Source organism: Heloderma suspectum, chromosome 3 (assembly GCF_057233095.1).
Source record: "Heloderma suspectum isolate Gila_16-S chromosome 3, 16-S_ref, whole genome shotgun sequence".
NCBI classification, from domain to species: Eukaryota; Metazoa; Chordata; class Lepidosauria; order Squamata; family Helodermatidae; genus Heloderma; species Heloderma suspectum.
Genome location: NC_139460.1, coordinates 153278538 through 153297263, shown reverse-complemented (window position 1 = coordinate 153297263; position 18726 = coordinate 153278538). Strand labels below are relative to the sequence as shown.

Sequence of the window (18726 nt, the reverse complement as noted above, 5' to 3'; positions counted from 1 at the left end):
ATATGGAATGTAAATATGCCCACAGTGGTCTCAAAGCAGAAGTGCATCCTTGAGGGAAGGCATGAAAATGGTTTGCAACAAAATGAGATACAAACATAATTTATTGTGCATTTTCCAATGTGGGGTTGCTTGTCCAGCAAATGTGGCTCCCAGGCTTTCTTTCAGCTTCATATCTAGTACACCCATACAGGGTGATATCCAGCTGTAGCCCAAGGCTAGTGCTAAAGGCATTGCACTAGCACAAAGCCATGCTTGTGCAATATAATTAGTGTTTGTTAGGGCAACAGGAAAAAGTGGCGATTTGAAGCTAAATTTTGGTGGCAGTGGCAAATTGCTTCTTGCCCCAGTGCTCCAGCAAACACTAGTTATGGTGTGCAAGCATTGGTTTAGGCTAGCACAATGCCATTAGTGCTAGCGCTGGGGCACAGTTGGATGTTAGCAAAGAACAGATCTACATTAGAGTCAAGTTGAAAAGTTGAAGAGGGCTTTGCTTTTTGTGAGTACTTTTGCCCATTGTGAAAAGCATATCTCCATTTCAACAATTTGCTACTTACTGCCATGATACCATTGCATACTGAATGCATACTGAATTCAATACTGAATCCCAGATTGACTAGGATCAATTGAAGGAGAAGAAAAAAGCCCCAGCAAATGAGAAGAAATTAAATGGTATGGAAGCAGGGAAAGAGCAGAAGTACAAACAGTAGTGAACAACAGTGAACATTTTTAGAGAGACAAAAATGGAGAGCAAAGAGAGATTTTGGTAACATTTTGGGCCTCACAAAGTGACTTTTGTGCTGAATCACTTGCACACGTTTAGCGCAGCCCTAGCCTTTCTGTTTTTCTAGAGAAAGTTATTTTGGGGGTGTTTCTCCTTCATACCACAAGAAGAAATTCAAGGGTGGTGAAGCCCTCAAATATCCCAGGAGAACTTTTTCTCTTATTGGGGTGGCCAACCAGCTGCCTGCGGGAAACCGACAAGCAGGACATGAGTGCAACAGCACCCACCTGCCCATGTGTGAACAGAATGCTGGACTTGATGGACCTTGGTCTGATCCAGCATGGTTCTTCTTATGTTTTTATGTGGTAGTGAACAGTTACAAACTGTGCTACACTTGTTCCTATCATGTGATTTTTATAGAGATGAAAGAAGCAGATTTAAGGACAAATGATACATTGACTGGGTTCACACGACATGATAACCCACAATCAAGGGTTGAGTATAGGTTGAGTGTGTGGGTTGTCATTGAATTGTGGGTTGCTGTTGAAATGTGGGTCATTATGCCGTACTAACAAACTATGATTTGTTAACCACGAACAACCCATGAAGAGAACTCATGGTTTGTTGCTGGGTTGTGAACTGTGGGTTGTTTGTGGTTGACAAATCATAGTTTGTTAGTACATAGTTAGTATCATAGTATGTTATCATAGCCAACTCAACAACCCATGTTTCAACGACAACCCACACTCAACACATACTCAACCCTTGAATGTGTGTTATCCTGTTGTGTGAACCCGGTCATTATCATGTAGCTCCTTATGTGCTTTTTTAAAATTTAAAAGTAAATGCATGAGGGACCAATAGGGGCTATAGCATGTGGGGAGGGGAGGTTTCATTCTTCCCTCCTGCACTGCAGTCCTGAGAAATATCATCTCTCCATGTGCACCAATTAAGGTTTTTAAAAAGCTCCCATTCCCACCTATGGGAAGTTTTTACTAACCCTCACTGGCATGTGCCAAGGATTGGCGATGCTTTATTCTGTGAGTGGAAGGGAAAACAAACAAAATACTGTGCCCACACTCCTTTTTGCTCTTCCCTTCCTGTAACCTTTTCCACTGCCACCAGATGGAAATCTTTATTTCTGTGGCTGCTGCCATCAAACCAGTTTTAAAATTCTCTGAGTCTGAGGTATCTACTTTAGATAGTGTGGGTTGCCTATTAGATGTAGGGTGGGTACTCCCCCACTCCAAAAGACCACAAAATTTCAAATAACAAACTTTAATTTTACTGAAGAAAAATGTCAACAGGAAAAAAAATCTGAATGGACACACACACACATACACCACGAAAATCCATATGTACAACCAAGGTAATAAAACAACCAGGGATAAAATGCATCCAGCCAACCTACCTAGACTGTGTCCCTATTTTATCCAATGCTAGATGGTACCAACTTTATTATGTAGACTGATTTTCAGGATATTAAAGTTGTCTGTGGTGAACCAAAAACTACTCTCTTTTAAAGACTCCCAAAAAGTTTTAAAAGTGGACTAGGATAGGGAGCTACTGAAAACGGAACAGATAGAAAACCCAAGTGCATACAGATTCACAGATCTCGGTCATTGTTTGATTCTAATAAAAATTGTCACAGTTTTCTGCAGTCATTTCATACAAAGCTTCACATATTCCTGCCTGGAGATACCATATGAAGATAGAAAACATGTAAGGTGGGTCAGTTGGGTGGGCTTACAACAAGGCTGTGTGGTAACACAGGCAGTACATTTCTTTTCTGAAAAGTCTGTCTGCAACATCTAAATGAAAAGTTATCTGCAAAAATGCTGAATAGTTTTCTACCCATTTGTCAGTTATGTCTTGGCACGTACACATAAACAGAAGATGATAAACACTGGAGGCGGGGGGAGGAGAAAATAAATATTGTCACATTTGCCTTAGCAAAGACTGCTAATGCACAAAATTATATTTTTTCTTCATGCCTGGTTCGCAACACAAGCTCAAGAGGTAAAATTGCTCATGCATTCTATCCAATCTTATATAGCTCAGTGTTGCTGTACACTTCTTCATTTTAATTCACCTCATAGAAATTATGTTCTGCTTCATATGAAGGGAACTGCATATGATATTTGTCTATTAGAAGGGGCCTGATGGGTGTGTGTGACAGAAGTTGTCCACTTGCAGTTTACTCCTACTCAGTGTTGAGTTCTGAAAATTTTCCATTTCAGCAAAGCTGCTGGTAGCCTCAGAAAGCATGATAAAATAGAATCTCTCTTCCCAAAATAATAAAAAAAGTTGCTTTACTCCAAAGTTAACTTCTTTTGGACAAAGTATTATAATAATAATAATAATAATAATAATAATAATAATAATAATAATAATTAGTAGTAGTAGTAGTAGTAGTATTCTAACATAATACAGTTGTCCCTTAAAGAATAATTGGGAATAGCTAAAAATTAGTAATAGCCAAATAAATAATGGTATTTTCTAAGAATGAGATGAAATGATCCCCTCATTTGCCAGCAGTGAAAATCAGCCATGTATGTGTGTGTTACCATTGTTGGAGGCAGTAGTTCTTCTTCTCTTAGGATGCAATCCTATGCATATTTAGACAGCAATAAGTCCTACAACTCCCAGCATTCCCCAGCCAGCTGGGTGGGGAATGCTGGGAGTTGTAGGACTTATTGCTGTTTAAACATGCACAGGACTGTGCCCTTAATTATTTTTGCCACTGTGAGGTACTGGCAGAGCTCCTAGTGATGGCTGCTGGCCACCAACCACCATTTTCCTCCCAGAATGCCCCTGAGATAATGCAATAACATAGAATCATAGAATAGTAGGGTTGGAAGGGGTCTATAAGACCATCGAGTCCAACCCCCTGCTCAACACGGTGCAGTGCCATTCTGCGGGGGCTTGTATAGGAGTTTATGTCACTATGTCATGATGTAGAGTTGTTCCAGGAGCATTTGGGGGTAAGGGAAGCCACTGGTCACCATGAAGAGCTCCACTGCCAGAGGTGGCAGCAAAAATAATTACAAAAGAAAACCAAAAAAGAAATCACTGCTGCTGGCAACGGTAAACCCTTTGAATTTCACTGCACCCCTGAAACCACTCCCTATTTTCTGGGCACTTCTTTTCACTCACCTCCCCAAATTTCCAGCTGAAAGTTGGCATTAGAAAACTTTCGGCTCGGCCCTCATATTTTCATGTTTCCACTGGAAAATGTCGAATGGCCCAGGACAGTTCTCTCTTTTGCTCGTGCTTGTATATACAGTCACATAATAGTGGTGTCTCTGATGTTTGGTGGCATTGGTGGTGTGTGTGTGTGTGTGTGTGTGTGTGTGTATAGGGGGCTGTTTTTCAATGAGGTCCCTTAACCTGGAAGGACCAGGTCATGCAAACTGAAAATTCTCTCATGCTGCCTTTGTCCTTCCGGGGTGTTCTGTACACATGGAGAACAGCATAGCATTGCTGCTGGAGCAAGTGTTCTTTGCCAGTCCTAGGGTCCTGGCAACCCCCCCTCCCACCCCTGCATCTACTTGCATTAGGAACATAGGAAGCTGCCTTATACCAAGTCAACCTGTTGGTCTGTCTAGCCCAGCATTGTCAGCACTGACTGGCAGCAGCTCTCCACAGTTTCAGGCAGGAGTCTTTCCAGTTCTAACTGGAGATGCCATAGATTGAACCCAGGACCTTCTGCATGCAAACCATGCACTCGAACAACTGAGCTATGGCCCCTCCCAAATAACAGTCAGAACAGGAACATAGGACGCTGCCTTATACTAAGTCAGACCATGGATCCATCTAGCCCGGTACTGTCGACACTGACTGGCAGCAGCTCTCCAGGGTCTCAAGCAGATGTTTTTCCAGCCCTACCTGGAGATGCCGGGGATTGAACTTGGGACCTTCTGCATGCAAAGCAGGGGCTCCACCACTGAGCCATGGCCCTTCTTCTGCTCCCTTCTTTTACTCACTAGAAATGTCCATGCAGTTGGGGACCCTACTTTATCAGGGCTCTGGAACACCCATGTGTGTGTATGTGTGTGTGAGTGGTCCTATTCATGTTCAAGTGAATGCAAGTAGAACCCCCCTTCAGGCCTCCCTGCTCAATGCAGGGAAGTTGGGGACTGAGGGGTTGGGAGCTTCACATGGAGGGATGTTAGGGCAGGGCCAGTGCGCACAGGCCTGTGCCTCTCGTATGTGTTTACATATTTTGTTCAGGCATAATGTCTGACCAGGGCTTCAGGGAGCTGAGGATGGTCTAATGGAAGAAGCGCCATCTATGGTGTACATACTCATTGCTTTGTCCCATGGTTGTCTCTAGTTGTACAGGTTCAGCTGGTGTTTGAAACATTTCCCAAACTTGCAAAAACCATATGCAGTCCTGAGATAAGTGTGCCCCTCCCCGCAGGCTCTAATAGCTAATTCATAGCCACCTTCAGCCCTCTAAAAAGTCGGCCTCCAATCTGTATGTGGAGCAGTTGTCATCCACAGCCCTTTGCTGACACTATTTAGCCATATTTGGTGTAATCAGGCATTCCACATCACGAGGGTAGGGCGCCTACACACATAGAGCAGGCTGCCCCCTACAGATGTACCCCCCCGATGTGTGGGTGGTGGGGCGGAGCCAATGGGGTTGCAACAGTGAAGATGGGACCAGCGGGCATTGCTCTGCGCCCCCACTGCATATGATTGTAATAGTGTGGCTTGGACATCCAAATAGGGCTTTTGTTTACTGTGTTTTGTCTGCAGTGGTGTAATGGAGCCAGGGCTCACAGGGATGCAGCACCAGCTCTTTCTGACCAGCAGGGATGCTGATGTCATCTGCCACCCCCTCCCCCCCTCAGGCTTCCCTGTTCCCTCTGAGCGTGGCTGCAATCCTCTGGGGCTGAGGGGTGGGAGATGAATTGTCTCAGCAACAATATATAGTTGTAAGCTATTCCTGTTGAAATGCAAATTATTTTGGGGGTGACCTGGGCAATAAGGACCCAGTAGCTTTATAAAAGACCTGAGAGGAAATCTGCTAGAATTGCTTTGTTGATATAGATCAACACAGCTGCCTCCACTTGGGGGCCTGGCTATGGGGACTCTCAGGATGAGTGCCTGCATTTCAAAATGTACCACTACACCACTGTTTGTCTATCACACTAAAAAGCGCCACCCTAGTTCTGCTTATTGTTCACGTCAAGGGTGTGGAAGACGCGCAGCCTTTCAGATGTTGTTGGAGTACAACTCCTAACATCCCTGACCATTTGCTATTCTGGCTGGGGCCAATGGGAGTTGGAGTCCAATAACATTATGCAGTCCACAGGTCCCCCACCCCTGGCTTATATGCAGACTTATCCTTGGATGAAAGTAAAGAGTGCCATGAGCCTCTAATTTCCTAGCAGTTCTTGGATCTCTTTCAGTTCACTTAAATCATGATGTGAGTTCAGGAGGAGGGTGTATCCTGGGATAACCGAGAATGTAAACAGATCCTCAGCTGTCAACTCCATTCCCCCTCTTTTCTCTCTTTTAAAAAATATATTAGGTTTTCTTCACTGTGTCTTCCCTCACCTCTACTTTTTATCACCTCCCCTGCCCCCGCCATATTTTCAACAGTCTCTAAGCCCAACATATCATGTTCATGCTGTTTTGTAGAAAAAACAAGCTCACCTGTGCATTTTCTGTCAAAATAAAGATGTCAAGAGTTTTTTCTACTTTTTTTTTGTCCTTCACAGGAGAGCTTTGCCTTATTGCTCATTGTGCATTTCTTTTCTTCCAAGCTATTGGAAGAAGGCAGAAAAACTAGGCAGGCACTTCAAGATAATTAATTGCTCTTTTTGTGGTGGGGATAAGAAAACCCCCACTCTCAACACCCAATGGCATTTGTTTGTGTCAGATATTTGCCTTGTTTCACTTGTACTTAGTTTTTAAAACTTATCAACCTGTAGCTGCATTCAGACAGATGAAGGGCACTTTCATATCAACTCCTTTTTCCTTCCCTTCTTTCTTTCTCCGCATTGTGGTTAAATCCTGTCACTTCGCAACTGAGCCTTTCTGAATGGTAGGCAAACAGAAATAGTTTGGCGACATACTGCTGAATGGCTGCATGAATTGCAGTGGAACGTACATTGATCTGACATGAAAGTTTCCCTTTTTTATTCATCAGTGTGATACCTTCTTATTATTCTGAGAATGGAAGGAGAGAGTTTGGCATGTTTTTAACTTGAGTTATGGGACTTGTGGTTTGCCTGTCAAATCGAGGGTTCTCAGAATGCCTCCTTCCCCCCAATCATATTGACTTAGGGAAAGAAGGAACCATGGACTATCCGGTCTCCATATTTGCAAGTGGCTGATCAGCTTGAAACTTTCATTTCAAATGCACAGCACTCTCTCTCCCTCTTTCTCCTGCTAGACTTGTTATCACAAATTCAGCCCAAATATTTGCAGCGTGCTTCACACACACACACACACACACACGTCTAGGAATTTAGCTTAGGAACTTCAACATCACATGACAACGTGACACTGAGAGAGATTTCATGAGAAATAGTTCCAAGGTGGAACAATTATCTTTCCCTACAAACCACATAAACTTTGACCGAAGAGTGTGAGTGACAACTGAACCAAGGCATTCTATCACTATGTCCTATTTTCCATTCCGCAAATGCTGAACTTTTCCGAACTTGTCATGAAGTTGTGGCGATTCATTTTATTTTCCCTCCCTCCCTTCTTACCTATGAAGAGATTCCATTCGGTGTCCAAATCGGCTTGGTTTGCAAGGCAGCCCTTCATTACATTGAGGCAGTAATTGTTGCAAGGTTTCACAGTGGGAAGTCCCCGGCAGTAAGGGCAGTACAGCATCTTCATTAGTGCACGTATGCATCCTGGGGTAGGGCTGACCTGCAGAGTTGAAGGGCAGCAAAAAGAAAACAAAGGAAGTCAATTTCCTATCTCCATCCAGAGACCTGATACTGCCAGCCCTCCGGCAATAAAACAACTGGTACTTCATGACAAGAACTTAACCCTTAATAATACCTTCCTGCGGAACAAGGACTTTCCTGGCAATTATCCAAGACAGCATAGATATTCCAAGGAATGGGGATGTTGACACCTCCAGTATTGTGGTCTGTGATATTTAAAACCAGATTACCTGAAAAGACTTGCATGAATTAAAACATCTGCAGGTTGGCAAGAATTGACAATTAGGGATGGAAAATAATTCTGTGTCTGTCCCTTTTGCCTGAGTTCGCTCATCTGTCTGTTTCTACACTGATCTATAGTTTTTAAAAATCCACCCTAATGTGCATTGAAATAAGTATGTTTCAAAATGTTTTCTCTTAAAACATGCATTTCTAAACATTTTCTCTCCCAAAATATGGATTTCAAACACATTTTGATATGTTTTTGAGCCAAGTACTGGATCAGAATATTCTAGAAGTGTGAAAGCTGGTGTGTCTAGAACTATGTTGGGTTAGGGTCTGGTAGATGACTTTAAAGAGGAAACAGCACACCCACACACACACACCAAATTAATTGATATTATCTACATTTCTGCTTTGAGCGTGCATAAAGGAATGCAGCCATGGTCCTTTCTGGTAATATCAAACCTATTTTGGTTTGTGTTTACTGGGCTACGTAATCATCCCTACAGCTCCATATGCTCTCTGTGTTTCTTTGACTCATTATCTTAGCGGAATGGAGTCGCTTCCCGCTGACTGTTTTGCAAATATTAGAGAAAGCACATGCCATTTAACAAATAATGATGTTCTGGGGTGTTGGGGGTGGGGAGAGATGTTCCCATTTTCTTTTTAAACTAAATTTGCTCACTGTTGGACACCAAATATTCATTTTCCCATTGACAATTGCTCATCTCTCCCAAGTTCAGTTTGTCACTGCTGATTTCATTGAACAATCTGCCCAGCAACATATCTGCCTTGCCATGTTCTGAGCTGGGGAGTAGCGAGGGGCTGATCTAGAGATACATTGTTCTTTAATCTCCCTGGGCTAATCCTGGCTTTCCAAAGGGGAGAGGCTGTTCCATGTCTCCCGTTGCATAAGTGGTTGTTCCAGTTTTGGAGTATCTAAGAAAGCTGTTCCCTTTACAATTTTCAGCTGGCTTGCTTTACCAGCCCTGATCTCCTCTAGCTGCATTGGTTTAATTCAGGGGTGCACAACACATTCAAACTCGAGGGCCACATCTGGGGTCGGCTGAGAGGTGCGTGCACACATGCATGCACATACAATACACATGCATACACTTTCCCTCCCCACTTCACATGCACATCTCAGCGCAAGTTTAAACCCTCTTCCCATGTGATCTAGGGATTGCTGGGGAAGGGAGGTGAAAGGTTCTCCCATTCCCGTGATCCCTGCTGAGATAGCTGTTTTACTGCTGCTAGCAGCAGCAGAGAAACAGCAATCTCAGAAACAGGATTGCTAATAGCAGTGCTGGAACAGTGTCCTCCCTGCCCCCTAGTCCATCTGATCAGCTGGGCTGCGAGGAAAATTGGGTGGGGTCTGCTGACTTTGTGGGCCACACCAGGAATGGCAGAGGGCCACATGTGGCCTGCAGGTTGTGCACCCATGGCTTAACAGAAGATTGGCACTGCCAGCATTTTGTGCCAGCAATGAGCCCTTCATGGAGAGAACAGCATGTGAACTGCCACCAACTGGCTCTATTAACTCTATTCACTGCATCCATTGTCTGGATGTTACAACCCCAGGGTTGCCACTTGGCCCCATCTACACTGGGCTTTTACTCTGGGGTGGGTGTGAGTTGAGGCTCCTCATGATAGACGACACAGTCGTGACTTTGCAGCCATCCATGGTTTTTGCCTGGAAAATGCAGAGTTCCAAGGAGTAGCTTTACTGTGATTTTTTGGGGTTGCTGTGGGTTTCCCTGCGGTTGCAGGCCGTCTGTTCCTTCCCCAAACGGACTTTGTATTTTGCAGTGGGCGTGTTGCAGGCGTATGTAGTGCCTACGTCACTCTGTGATGCCCCTTTACTCCCCCATCCCTTCGCAGCTGTGCAGTTAGAGGCACAGAGGGGCGTTTTCATCTGTTTAATAACACTTTTGCAGCTTCGTATCTTCACAATGGTTGTGGACTCAGTACCCAAGGGTTGTGTGTGTGTGTGTGTGCGTGTGTGTCTTGGGGAAGGACCAACATCACTCTGGCCACCGTTTCGGAGTGATGGCTAGGTACGTAGCACTCATGCTTGTGAGTGCGAACCATCGCGAAAGTCCCAGGCTGGGGAACTGACAAACTGATGGTGCAGAAATGAAGGAGCACAAAACACTCACTTTTTACCTAAAAAGGGATGGAAAGCCATGGGCAGTCAGTGTAAAAGTGTAATTATACATGCTTCCAAACACTGGTTAATTACATTCCCACTTTACAACTGTAGCGGTATACTTGGGGGGTGGGGGTGGGGAACAGGGGGCCATTTTGGCAAACATCTAAAAAACATCATGTATGAAGCATCTCTTATATGCAAGCTACATTTCAGGCATAAGTAGTTTCACCTGTCAGTAGATTCACCTACAGTGGGTGCCAGTGGCTGCTTGCCTATCATCTCCTTCTGCTGCCCTGTAGAAGACTGAAGAAAACCCCCAGACCAATTAACATTGCCAGCATAGGCATGTTTAGGGTTGTCTTAGATTACTGAAACCTTCCCTATCAACATGTTTGCAACCAGAGTTATTTCCTTCATCATCTGGCTTACATCTTTCTCTGTCTCTCCCATTCAGCACCTGTCATCTTGTGCGTGGTTCACATACCAGATCTGCACCAGTTCTACCACTTCAGAAAACTTCATATTAGGGCATGATTAAACTTAGGTGCTAGGTTGCCAAACTGTGGGGTGATTCCCCATGTGTGTGTGTGTGTGTGTGTGTTTGTGTGTGAGTGTATAGACACTTGTGGGTGGGGGAGCATGAAGCTCTTCCTGGAGGAAGAGAGGGAGAATTCTTCTTCTCCATCAGTTAAAATTTGACATTGGAGCATCCAAGAAAAGACTGAACAGCCTGAGGTGAGACCTTTGGGGAGGAAGGTGGCTGCCACAGTCCATGGGTTCTTGCATGCTGCAGCAGGCTGTATGTGAGGATCTCCATGGAGCTCATTTATGGAACAGATGGCTGGTGCTGGTCTAAAGATGGGCCAGAAGGCAGAGTGAGTTTAGAGCAGGATTCAGTTTCAGAAGTATGAGGAAAAAACACTCTTAAACTGATTTCATAAGCAGGTTAAATTAAGAGTTAACAGAGAAGCCAATTCATCAATGACCAGCAAGTTGACCTATAAAGAACTTCACATCTATACACACACAACACCTGCCAGTTTAAAAGTAGGAAGCAGGTGCATTGGGAAGATGCTGTTCAAAAAGCCCTTTTATTCGGATATATTTTCAGTTGACACCATTCTCTATAGAAGTCCTCACTTGGACACTTTGGGCAAGTATTACTTGTTTGCTGTGGTAAAAGGAGAGGTTTTTGTGCGTGTGAAAAATCCCTGGTGATTTTTTTTTAATGGGGGGGTGGGAATTCAGATACATTTTGGGGAGTGGGAAAGTAGATTTGGCTTACCTTAGTTTCAGTCAAGGTAGCTGTGGGAAACGTTTTATTTCTTTCTTCCCCACTTTAAATTGCTTCATGGTTGCAACCACAAGGCTCTCTTTCTAGCTGTGTTCCCATGGGCAGTCTGCCCTAGGCCTCAAGAAACTCAGCCACTTGACCGTGAGGCATTTTTTAAAAGTGGAAAACAAACCCTCTAAAGAAGTTCTACTTGGCCACCTAAAACTAAGGTAAATCAAACACACCCACCCCACCCTGAAAATGTATCTCAATCTCTCCTGCCCACTTGAAAGCAGCTAAAAATCCCTCTTACTTTCATGGTGGATGAATGTTCCCGCCAAAAGTGGTGGGAGATCTTTGGCACACCCTCAGTTAAAAGTTTCATAGTACATTTTCACAGTGTCACGTGAAGTGCAGACACTGTAAACATTTTTTGCAAGGTCTAGCTCCAGTCAAAGGGACTTTGTGGAGGAGCCTACAAAGAATTGGTGGCAAAGGTGCTGAACACAAACAAACAAGCTTATGTTCCTTTAAACTCAGTTGGAGTAGCTTCTGAGCATACATGCCTAGGATTCTAAAGCACCACTGTTAAGCCTAGATTTCCAAAGCTCTAGATAAGATGTGAAGAAAAATAATTAAGCGGGAGGCGAGTGGTGGATAATCAATGGTTGATCCAGATTCCAGGAAATGACTGAAACAGAACAAATGGGCAGCAGAGAGGGAATTTAATTATGAACTAAATTAAAATAGGAATGGCCAAACATTGATAAGAGAACATAGTACAAGAAGTCAGATACTAAATCTGAGACTCAAGCAAGAAAATATTTAAAAGTGTATCACAAACTCCAACAAGAAATATTGACATTACTTCCCCAATTTTCTGTAAAGACCACATGTCAGTGCTTTTTTGAGATGTAAATCTTGGGACCATAATTCTTAGCCCGCTGATGTCAGTTTGTATAAACGAAAACACTTATCACAGAATTCAGTGGTGCCAGAACTTTCCACTTTACTGAACAAGATATCCCTCCTTCCAACAATCTTCACACAACCCGAGCTTTGAACTTGACTGTAATGAGACAGGAGCCTCTCAGATGGGTAGCTTTAAACTCAGTATTCTGAGACAGGAATGACAAATTGTTCTAATGTACAGCAGAGAAGGCAGCATTCTGTCTACTGCCCTCAGGGAAGGTGTCAGACTGGCACGATGGACTCTGTAGCCTGTAATGTTGTTAAATATGTTTATGATTTCACACAAGTATTATAGGGCTGTTGTATAGGTAGAAGGAATGACTGCAGAATCAGCAGGCCTCAAACACAACTGTTCTTTAATTCAGTACACACGGAAGTGACATCTTAGCCGAAGCTCTACCCACTGTTGCTGCTCCCAGCTCTACAAGAGCTGCCAAGGTTTAAAACAATAACAAAGCCAAAGTAACCTCTACCCTCCCCCCCCCCCCCGGGTGCATAACAAGGGGAAAATCCATTGTGATGCACGTGGACTTCCACATTTGCAACAGGATTTTCCCCTCCACCCCCTCTTTGCAGGCCCCCATTCTGTCCCAACATCTGTTCTGGAGGGCCTTCCAATGGTCAAAAACAGATTTTGAGGGCATACAAGGGGCTGCATGGAGAGGGGGAATCACCTCCCTCTCTGTTCCACTGACGGAAACTGTTCTGTCAGTAGAACAGACTATAACCCATAGTCCCTAACCGATAACATTCAGGTATATTATTTTGACTACAGGCAGTAACCTGGCCCTCTTTTTTGATGGAGCTGGGCACGAACCATACATTAGCACCATCCAAGCGCTAAAAGAAGTGTTTCTCTGAACATTAACGACACAGTGAACATTTGCAATGCTATCATGTGGGTGGTTTCTTGAGGATAGCTGAAGATATTCTTTGCTTAAATGAAAAGTGTGACAGGAGTTTTTATAAGCGCCATCAAAAATACTCATTGCTGGAGAGTGCAATGGCGTAAGCATCATTTGAGAACATATGCTGTCTAAAGAAGAACTTACTATGTTTGCAAATGCTATTCTTTGCTGCATAAAATATTATACCTACATAGTGGCCACAATCCAACAAAGGCTAGTGTCATTCAGTCTGCAATCCTATACTCACTTAACTTGGAGTAAGCCCCCACTGAACTCACTGAGTAGACATGTGCAGGATTGCACTGCAAGTCTGCAATCCTAAATACACTGACCAAGGAGTAAGTCTCATTAAATGAGTGGGACTTATTTCAGAGCAGACATACTCCTATCCTAAGGCTCTGATCCTAAACATTCGTATGTCCCATTATACATTTGTCTGAGTCAGATTTACTTTTGAATACATTTAAAATCACAATACACTGCCCACTGAAATCAGAGAGACTTAATCACAGCCAAGTTGCATTGCTTGCGAAAGATATGGGACCCTGTATCTCTCCCCACCACCCCAATGAGTGAAAACACAGCTGGGGAAGGGGATTGTAAACTGAAAAGGAATGTGAGGGGAAACAGCTAAACAGTCTCTCTTTGCACACCCATCCCCTAATTTGGATGCAGCTTGCTTCCTACAGCTTTGGGATAAAAGAACTGTGTAGGAAAGACCCACTGAATTCCATGTAACATGCAGTTTGATCTGAATATAGCTGATGACCAATTGGCTGGATCATGCCTTATTAGCTCCTTGATTATAGGGTGGTGCTTTTTTGATTTTTTAAAGGTTTATCTACTGAATGTCTGTGACATGGAAAACTTAACCAGCCTAATCAAATATTTAACATATACTCGAGTATGCCATGGGATAATGCCTGAAGTCTGAAATAACATACCTCTGGGATGTGTCCCAGTAATGTTGCTTAAGCAATGAACTTAAATGGTAATTTTTGTCATTCAGGAGTGCACTAAAATATTCACATCACTGTATTGTAAGCTTCTATCATCCAGCCGCTTGCTTGCTTGCTTTATTTATTTATTTATCACATGTCTATACTGCCTAGTAACCGAAGCTCCCCCTGCAGTGCCTGCACACTCTTGTTGCTTATCAATCCCCTTGCCTTTACAACTGGGTGAACCAAGGAGGTAGTTCACACAGGCATGCTTTTTTGCTTGTTGATGGCAACATCAGTTCACGAATTCCATGTGTGAATGAGTCATGACAGACCACATGCCAAAGATTAAACTTTCCTATCACTTTAGGTCAACTGAAACAGACTGCTTTTTAATGGAGACAGTTCACATACTCGATACTCCTCCACCAGGAGTCATGAAGTAGTGAATAATCAAGTGATGAGAGATCAAGTGTACTACATGTGTATGGGAACCAGCTCTGAGAAGGGAATAAAATGACCAAATATATCTGATATAGTACATTGGTGCTTCCAGATGAGGTTTTTATTGCACCTTCACCCTGCCTCATTCAAGGAATTTTACCAGGGAGAGGCAGACATAGTCATCTTCTACACATCACCCTCCTCTGTTTTCCAACACTTCTTCCAACTGTTTTCTTACTGCAGAAAATCCATTAAGGAGAAAAAGACCATGTAGCTGTGGAATGCCTTCTGATTGGTAGTGCTAGGGGCATTTCACCTGGAAGCAACCCATGGGGCTGTTTGCACAACATGACAGCCCACTGTGGGTTATTTATTTAACTCACAGTGAAGCTGTGGTGTGTGCGGCTGCCATTGTGAATATACACTCCCTGTTTGGAGGTTGTCATGCTGTGTGAACCTGGCGAGCATGGGTTATGTGAGGATTAAAGAACCCTCACATAACCCATGGTCTATTTTAGGCTTAGGTGAGGGTTGCTTAACCATTGCATAACCCACGCTCGCTGGGTTCACATGACAAAATAACCCCTGATTGGGGCTTGAACATGCAATGTGATGCCCATGGGTGCTGCCGTTCATCATGGATTAAATAGCCCACAACGAGCTGCAGCATGTCATCTGAACTTAACCCATATCTACTAAATGGATAGTATTCTGCCATCACAGATAATTGTTCCTGCTCCTACTAGCAGTCTGTCTTCCCCATTCCAAGACTGTTTCACATGTGTCATCCTTTTTCATTTAACAATCCCAGTGAATTGTTTAGGAATTTCTTAGATGGCAAGACTGGAGAATAAAAAGGTAAAGGTGTCCCCAACCAGTCGTGTCCGACTCTAGGGTGTGGTGCTCATCTCCATTTCTAAGCTGAAGAGCCAGCGCTGTCCGAAGTCACTTCCGTGGTCATGTGGCTGGCATGACTGAACACCGAGGTGCACAGAACGCTGTTACCTTTCCCACCGAAGCGGTACCTATTTATTTCCTTGCAATTTCTTGTTTTTGAACTGCTAGGTTGGCAGAAGCTGGGACTGAAGACGGGAGCTCACTCCGTCACGCAGCACTCGGGTCTCGAACTGCTGTCCTGCCGGCCTTCCGGTCTGCAGTTCAGCGTCTTAACCACTAAGCCACCGCAATTTTTGCATTCTACTTTGACTCAAGCATAATGGTGACCAAGGACGGCTGCCTACTAGTGACAGCCTTAATTCTTATGAATATGTCATTTATCCAAGGTGTTTTAATTTTCTGTTAGACTTGACTTCTGTACAGCCTGCAGAACCTCATCCATAAACTTGACCTATTTATATGGATAAAAATAAATGAGGTGTCATTATTTAAGGGATAATATAAAAGAATGTGTTTATGTATATAAGAAAGGTTTACATTATAAGTATGCAAAAGCTTCCAAACTTAAAAATAACTGTTCTTATTGAACTTATACATTTCTGAAGCTAATTCACAGAGACTAGGCGCCAGACTGCACGTTATGCTAATTGTGTAGCATGTAGCTGAAGGTTAGCTTTTAATTTACTGTAGTATAAGCATGTATGGCCCAAATTCAGATCAGGACCACCATGCACTGGGAGAAGGATTAAACTTTCCCCCCCACCATCTTGTCCCTGCCTGAAATCCACCCCCCCAGATTAACAAAAGCCAAAAAATCTCCATTGGCATCAATAGAGGACAGTCCTGTAATTGAAGGGATCCTCTATTTGAAGAGCTGCCCAGTCCAAATCCAGTTTAAAGAATAAGAACCACAAGCAGGGAGAGCAGAGGCTTTGAAGTTGCCCATCAACAGCACCTGGACAGAAAACTTAGAAAACTAAGTAGACACACAGGTCACCTGATCAGTTTTCCCTACTATGGTGAGATATATTGCATTTGTATTTAAATTACAGTAAGGATTTCTAAATTTGCATTTGTATGTGTAAATAAGCATATGTAAATCTGTGCCCTCTTTTGTCCTGTCTTTTGGGTGATGTGTTTCCTCTTTTTTTTGGCATTGCGTAAGTGGCCGCCCTACACGCTCAAGCCTTTTAATGGATTGAAATTTCTTCCTAGAAAGTAATAAGCGGACAGACCTTAACTCTCTGTAATAATGAGAAACCTCAGTCTGCACAAACAGTCAGGCTTTAAGCAGTTGCTGCTACAGGTGAATAATTCCCATGTGGCAATTCCAAAATCCTAAGGCTTAAAGGAGAATGAGAAAGCCACACACTATAGAGGAAAACAACAGCAAGTATCTTTTAAAGAATGGGATGTGTGTCTGTGTGTGCTCTTGTATCATTATTCAATCAATCCTCCAGAGCCTCTCTTCTCACTTATGACAGTGAAGATAGAACTGCAGACATCAAAACTGAGAGCAGTCTATTCTGGGAACCATTTATAGTATACATAAAAGTCTAATTAAATAATTACTTCATTTCAGCAGGATCCCATGATAAGAATCAATATCCAGGCCACTGATCTTGCATTAATTTGTCCTTATATTGTCACTAAATCTTGTCACAGTCACACTTTCTTGACACCTCGAATTAACCTTGGTGGTAACCTTAGCTTTAAAATAGAAGCCTGAAAGAGATTTTCCTTACTAAAACCTATCTTTGTTTCCTGAAAACGGTTCAGCGACTGCTCTGTGGAATCATATATATATCCTAATAACAAACTCAATTCTCTGAGTGCCAATATGTATGTAGCCAAAATGGCACCATACACACACAAGATGGCAGTTTCACCAGGCTGAGAAGCCCAATGTTTGCAGAAGTACAAAAAGCTTTAGAATCAATCAGCCTAATTAGCATGCTCAGTGGACAACAGAATGCTGATAGCTGGGGGGAAAAGCAGAAAATTGGGGACAGGGATGGAATGGAGTTTCCTGGGAAAGTGGCTGGCTGAAACCCTGAACAAGAGCATTCCACACTGCAACATTTTGTTGCAGGTTCCACTTATAAAAACGTATTATACAAAACTTTTGCATATGTACCATTTCAAATAGGTGAAACGATACTTCCCCCCTTACTACCTACTGACCCCTGCAAGACCTACTGAATGCACCCCCCCCCACACACACACACAACATCATGAAAAAGGGACATTAGCATATCTCAAAATGACAAGGGATTTATTTTTATTCAAAACTCACACGTAAAAAACATCTGGGTCAAAATTTATAAGATGGAAGCCTGAAAACTTAATACTGTGATGTTTATAAAGTTACTGCTACTTTTTCATTTTGAACTTTAATCGTTTGGGCCCTAAAGGATGCATTAAAAAGCAAAACAAAACAAGGGCTGCTTTTTTGTGCAGTCATTCACCTCAATCCAGCTAGGGCTATATGAATGGGAAAGCTAGCTTCTCCATATTTATCTCTATGTAATAAATATCCCCATCTCTTAGGGCAAGCCCTCACAAGGTGATTTATAACAAAAATGTTACAAGCAAAACAATTGGCCAAACATAATAATCCTACAAACTAGGCTTCAGCAGTATGTGAACCGAGAACTACCGGAAGTACAAGCTCGGTTTCGAAGAGGCAGAGGAACTAGAGATCAAATCACCAACATTCGCTGGATCATGGAGAAAGCAAGAGAATTCCAGAAAAACGTCTATTTCTGCTTCATTGACTACGCTAAAGCCTTTGATTGTGTAGATCACAACAAACTGTGGCAAATTCTTAAAGAGATGGGAGTACCAGACCACCTTACCTGTCCCCTGAGAAACCTGTACGAGGCGAGGGTCAAGAAGCAACAGTAAGAACCGGACATGGAACAACCGATTGGTTCAAAATTGGGAAAGGAGTACAACAAGGCTGTATATTGTCGCCCTGCAGAGTACATTATGAGAAACGCCAGGTTGGATGAATCACAGGTCAGAATTAAGATTGCCGGGAGAATTATCAACAACCTCAGATACGCAGACGATACCAACCCTAATGGCAGAAAGTGAAGAGGATCTAAAGAGCCTCTTGTTGAGGATGAAAGTGAAGAGTGCAAAAGCTGGTTTGAAACTCAACATTAAAAAACCTAAGATCATGGCATCTGGCCCCATCACTTCCTGGCATATAGAAGGGGAAGAAATGGAAGCAGTGACAGATTTTATTTTCTTGGGCCCCAAGATCACCGCAGA

The 18726-nt window shown here is 43.1% G+C and overlaps 1 protein-coding gene across 2 annotated transcripts in view; it reads right to left on the bottom strand.

The window, feature by feature from the left end:
- GPC6 (glypican 6) overlaps positions 1 to 18726 on the bottom strand; it is a 1207844-nt gene that overhangs the window by 287423 nt on the left and 901695 nt on the right. For both annotated transcript variants that reach the window (XM_084844735.1, XM_084844736.1), the window contains exon 4: positions 7453 to 7618. In XM_084844735.1, coding sequence (XP_084700861.1) covers positions 7453 to 7618 — 166 coding nt within the window. The remainder of the gene's footprint in view (positions 1 to 7452; positions 7619 to 18726) is intronic.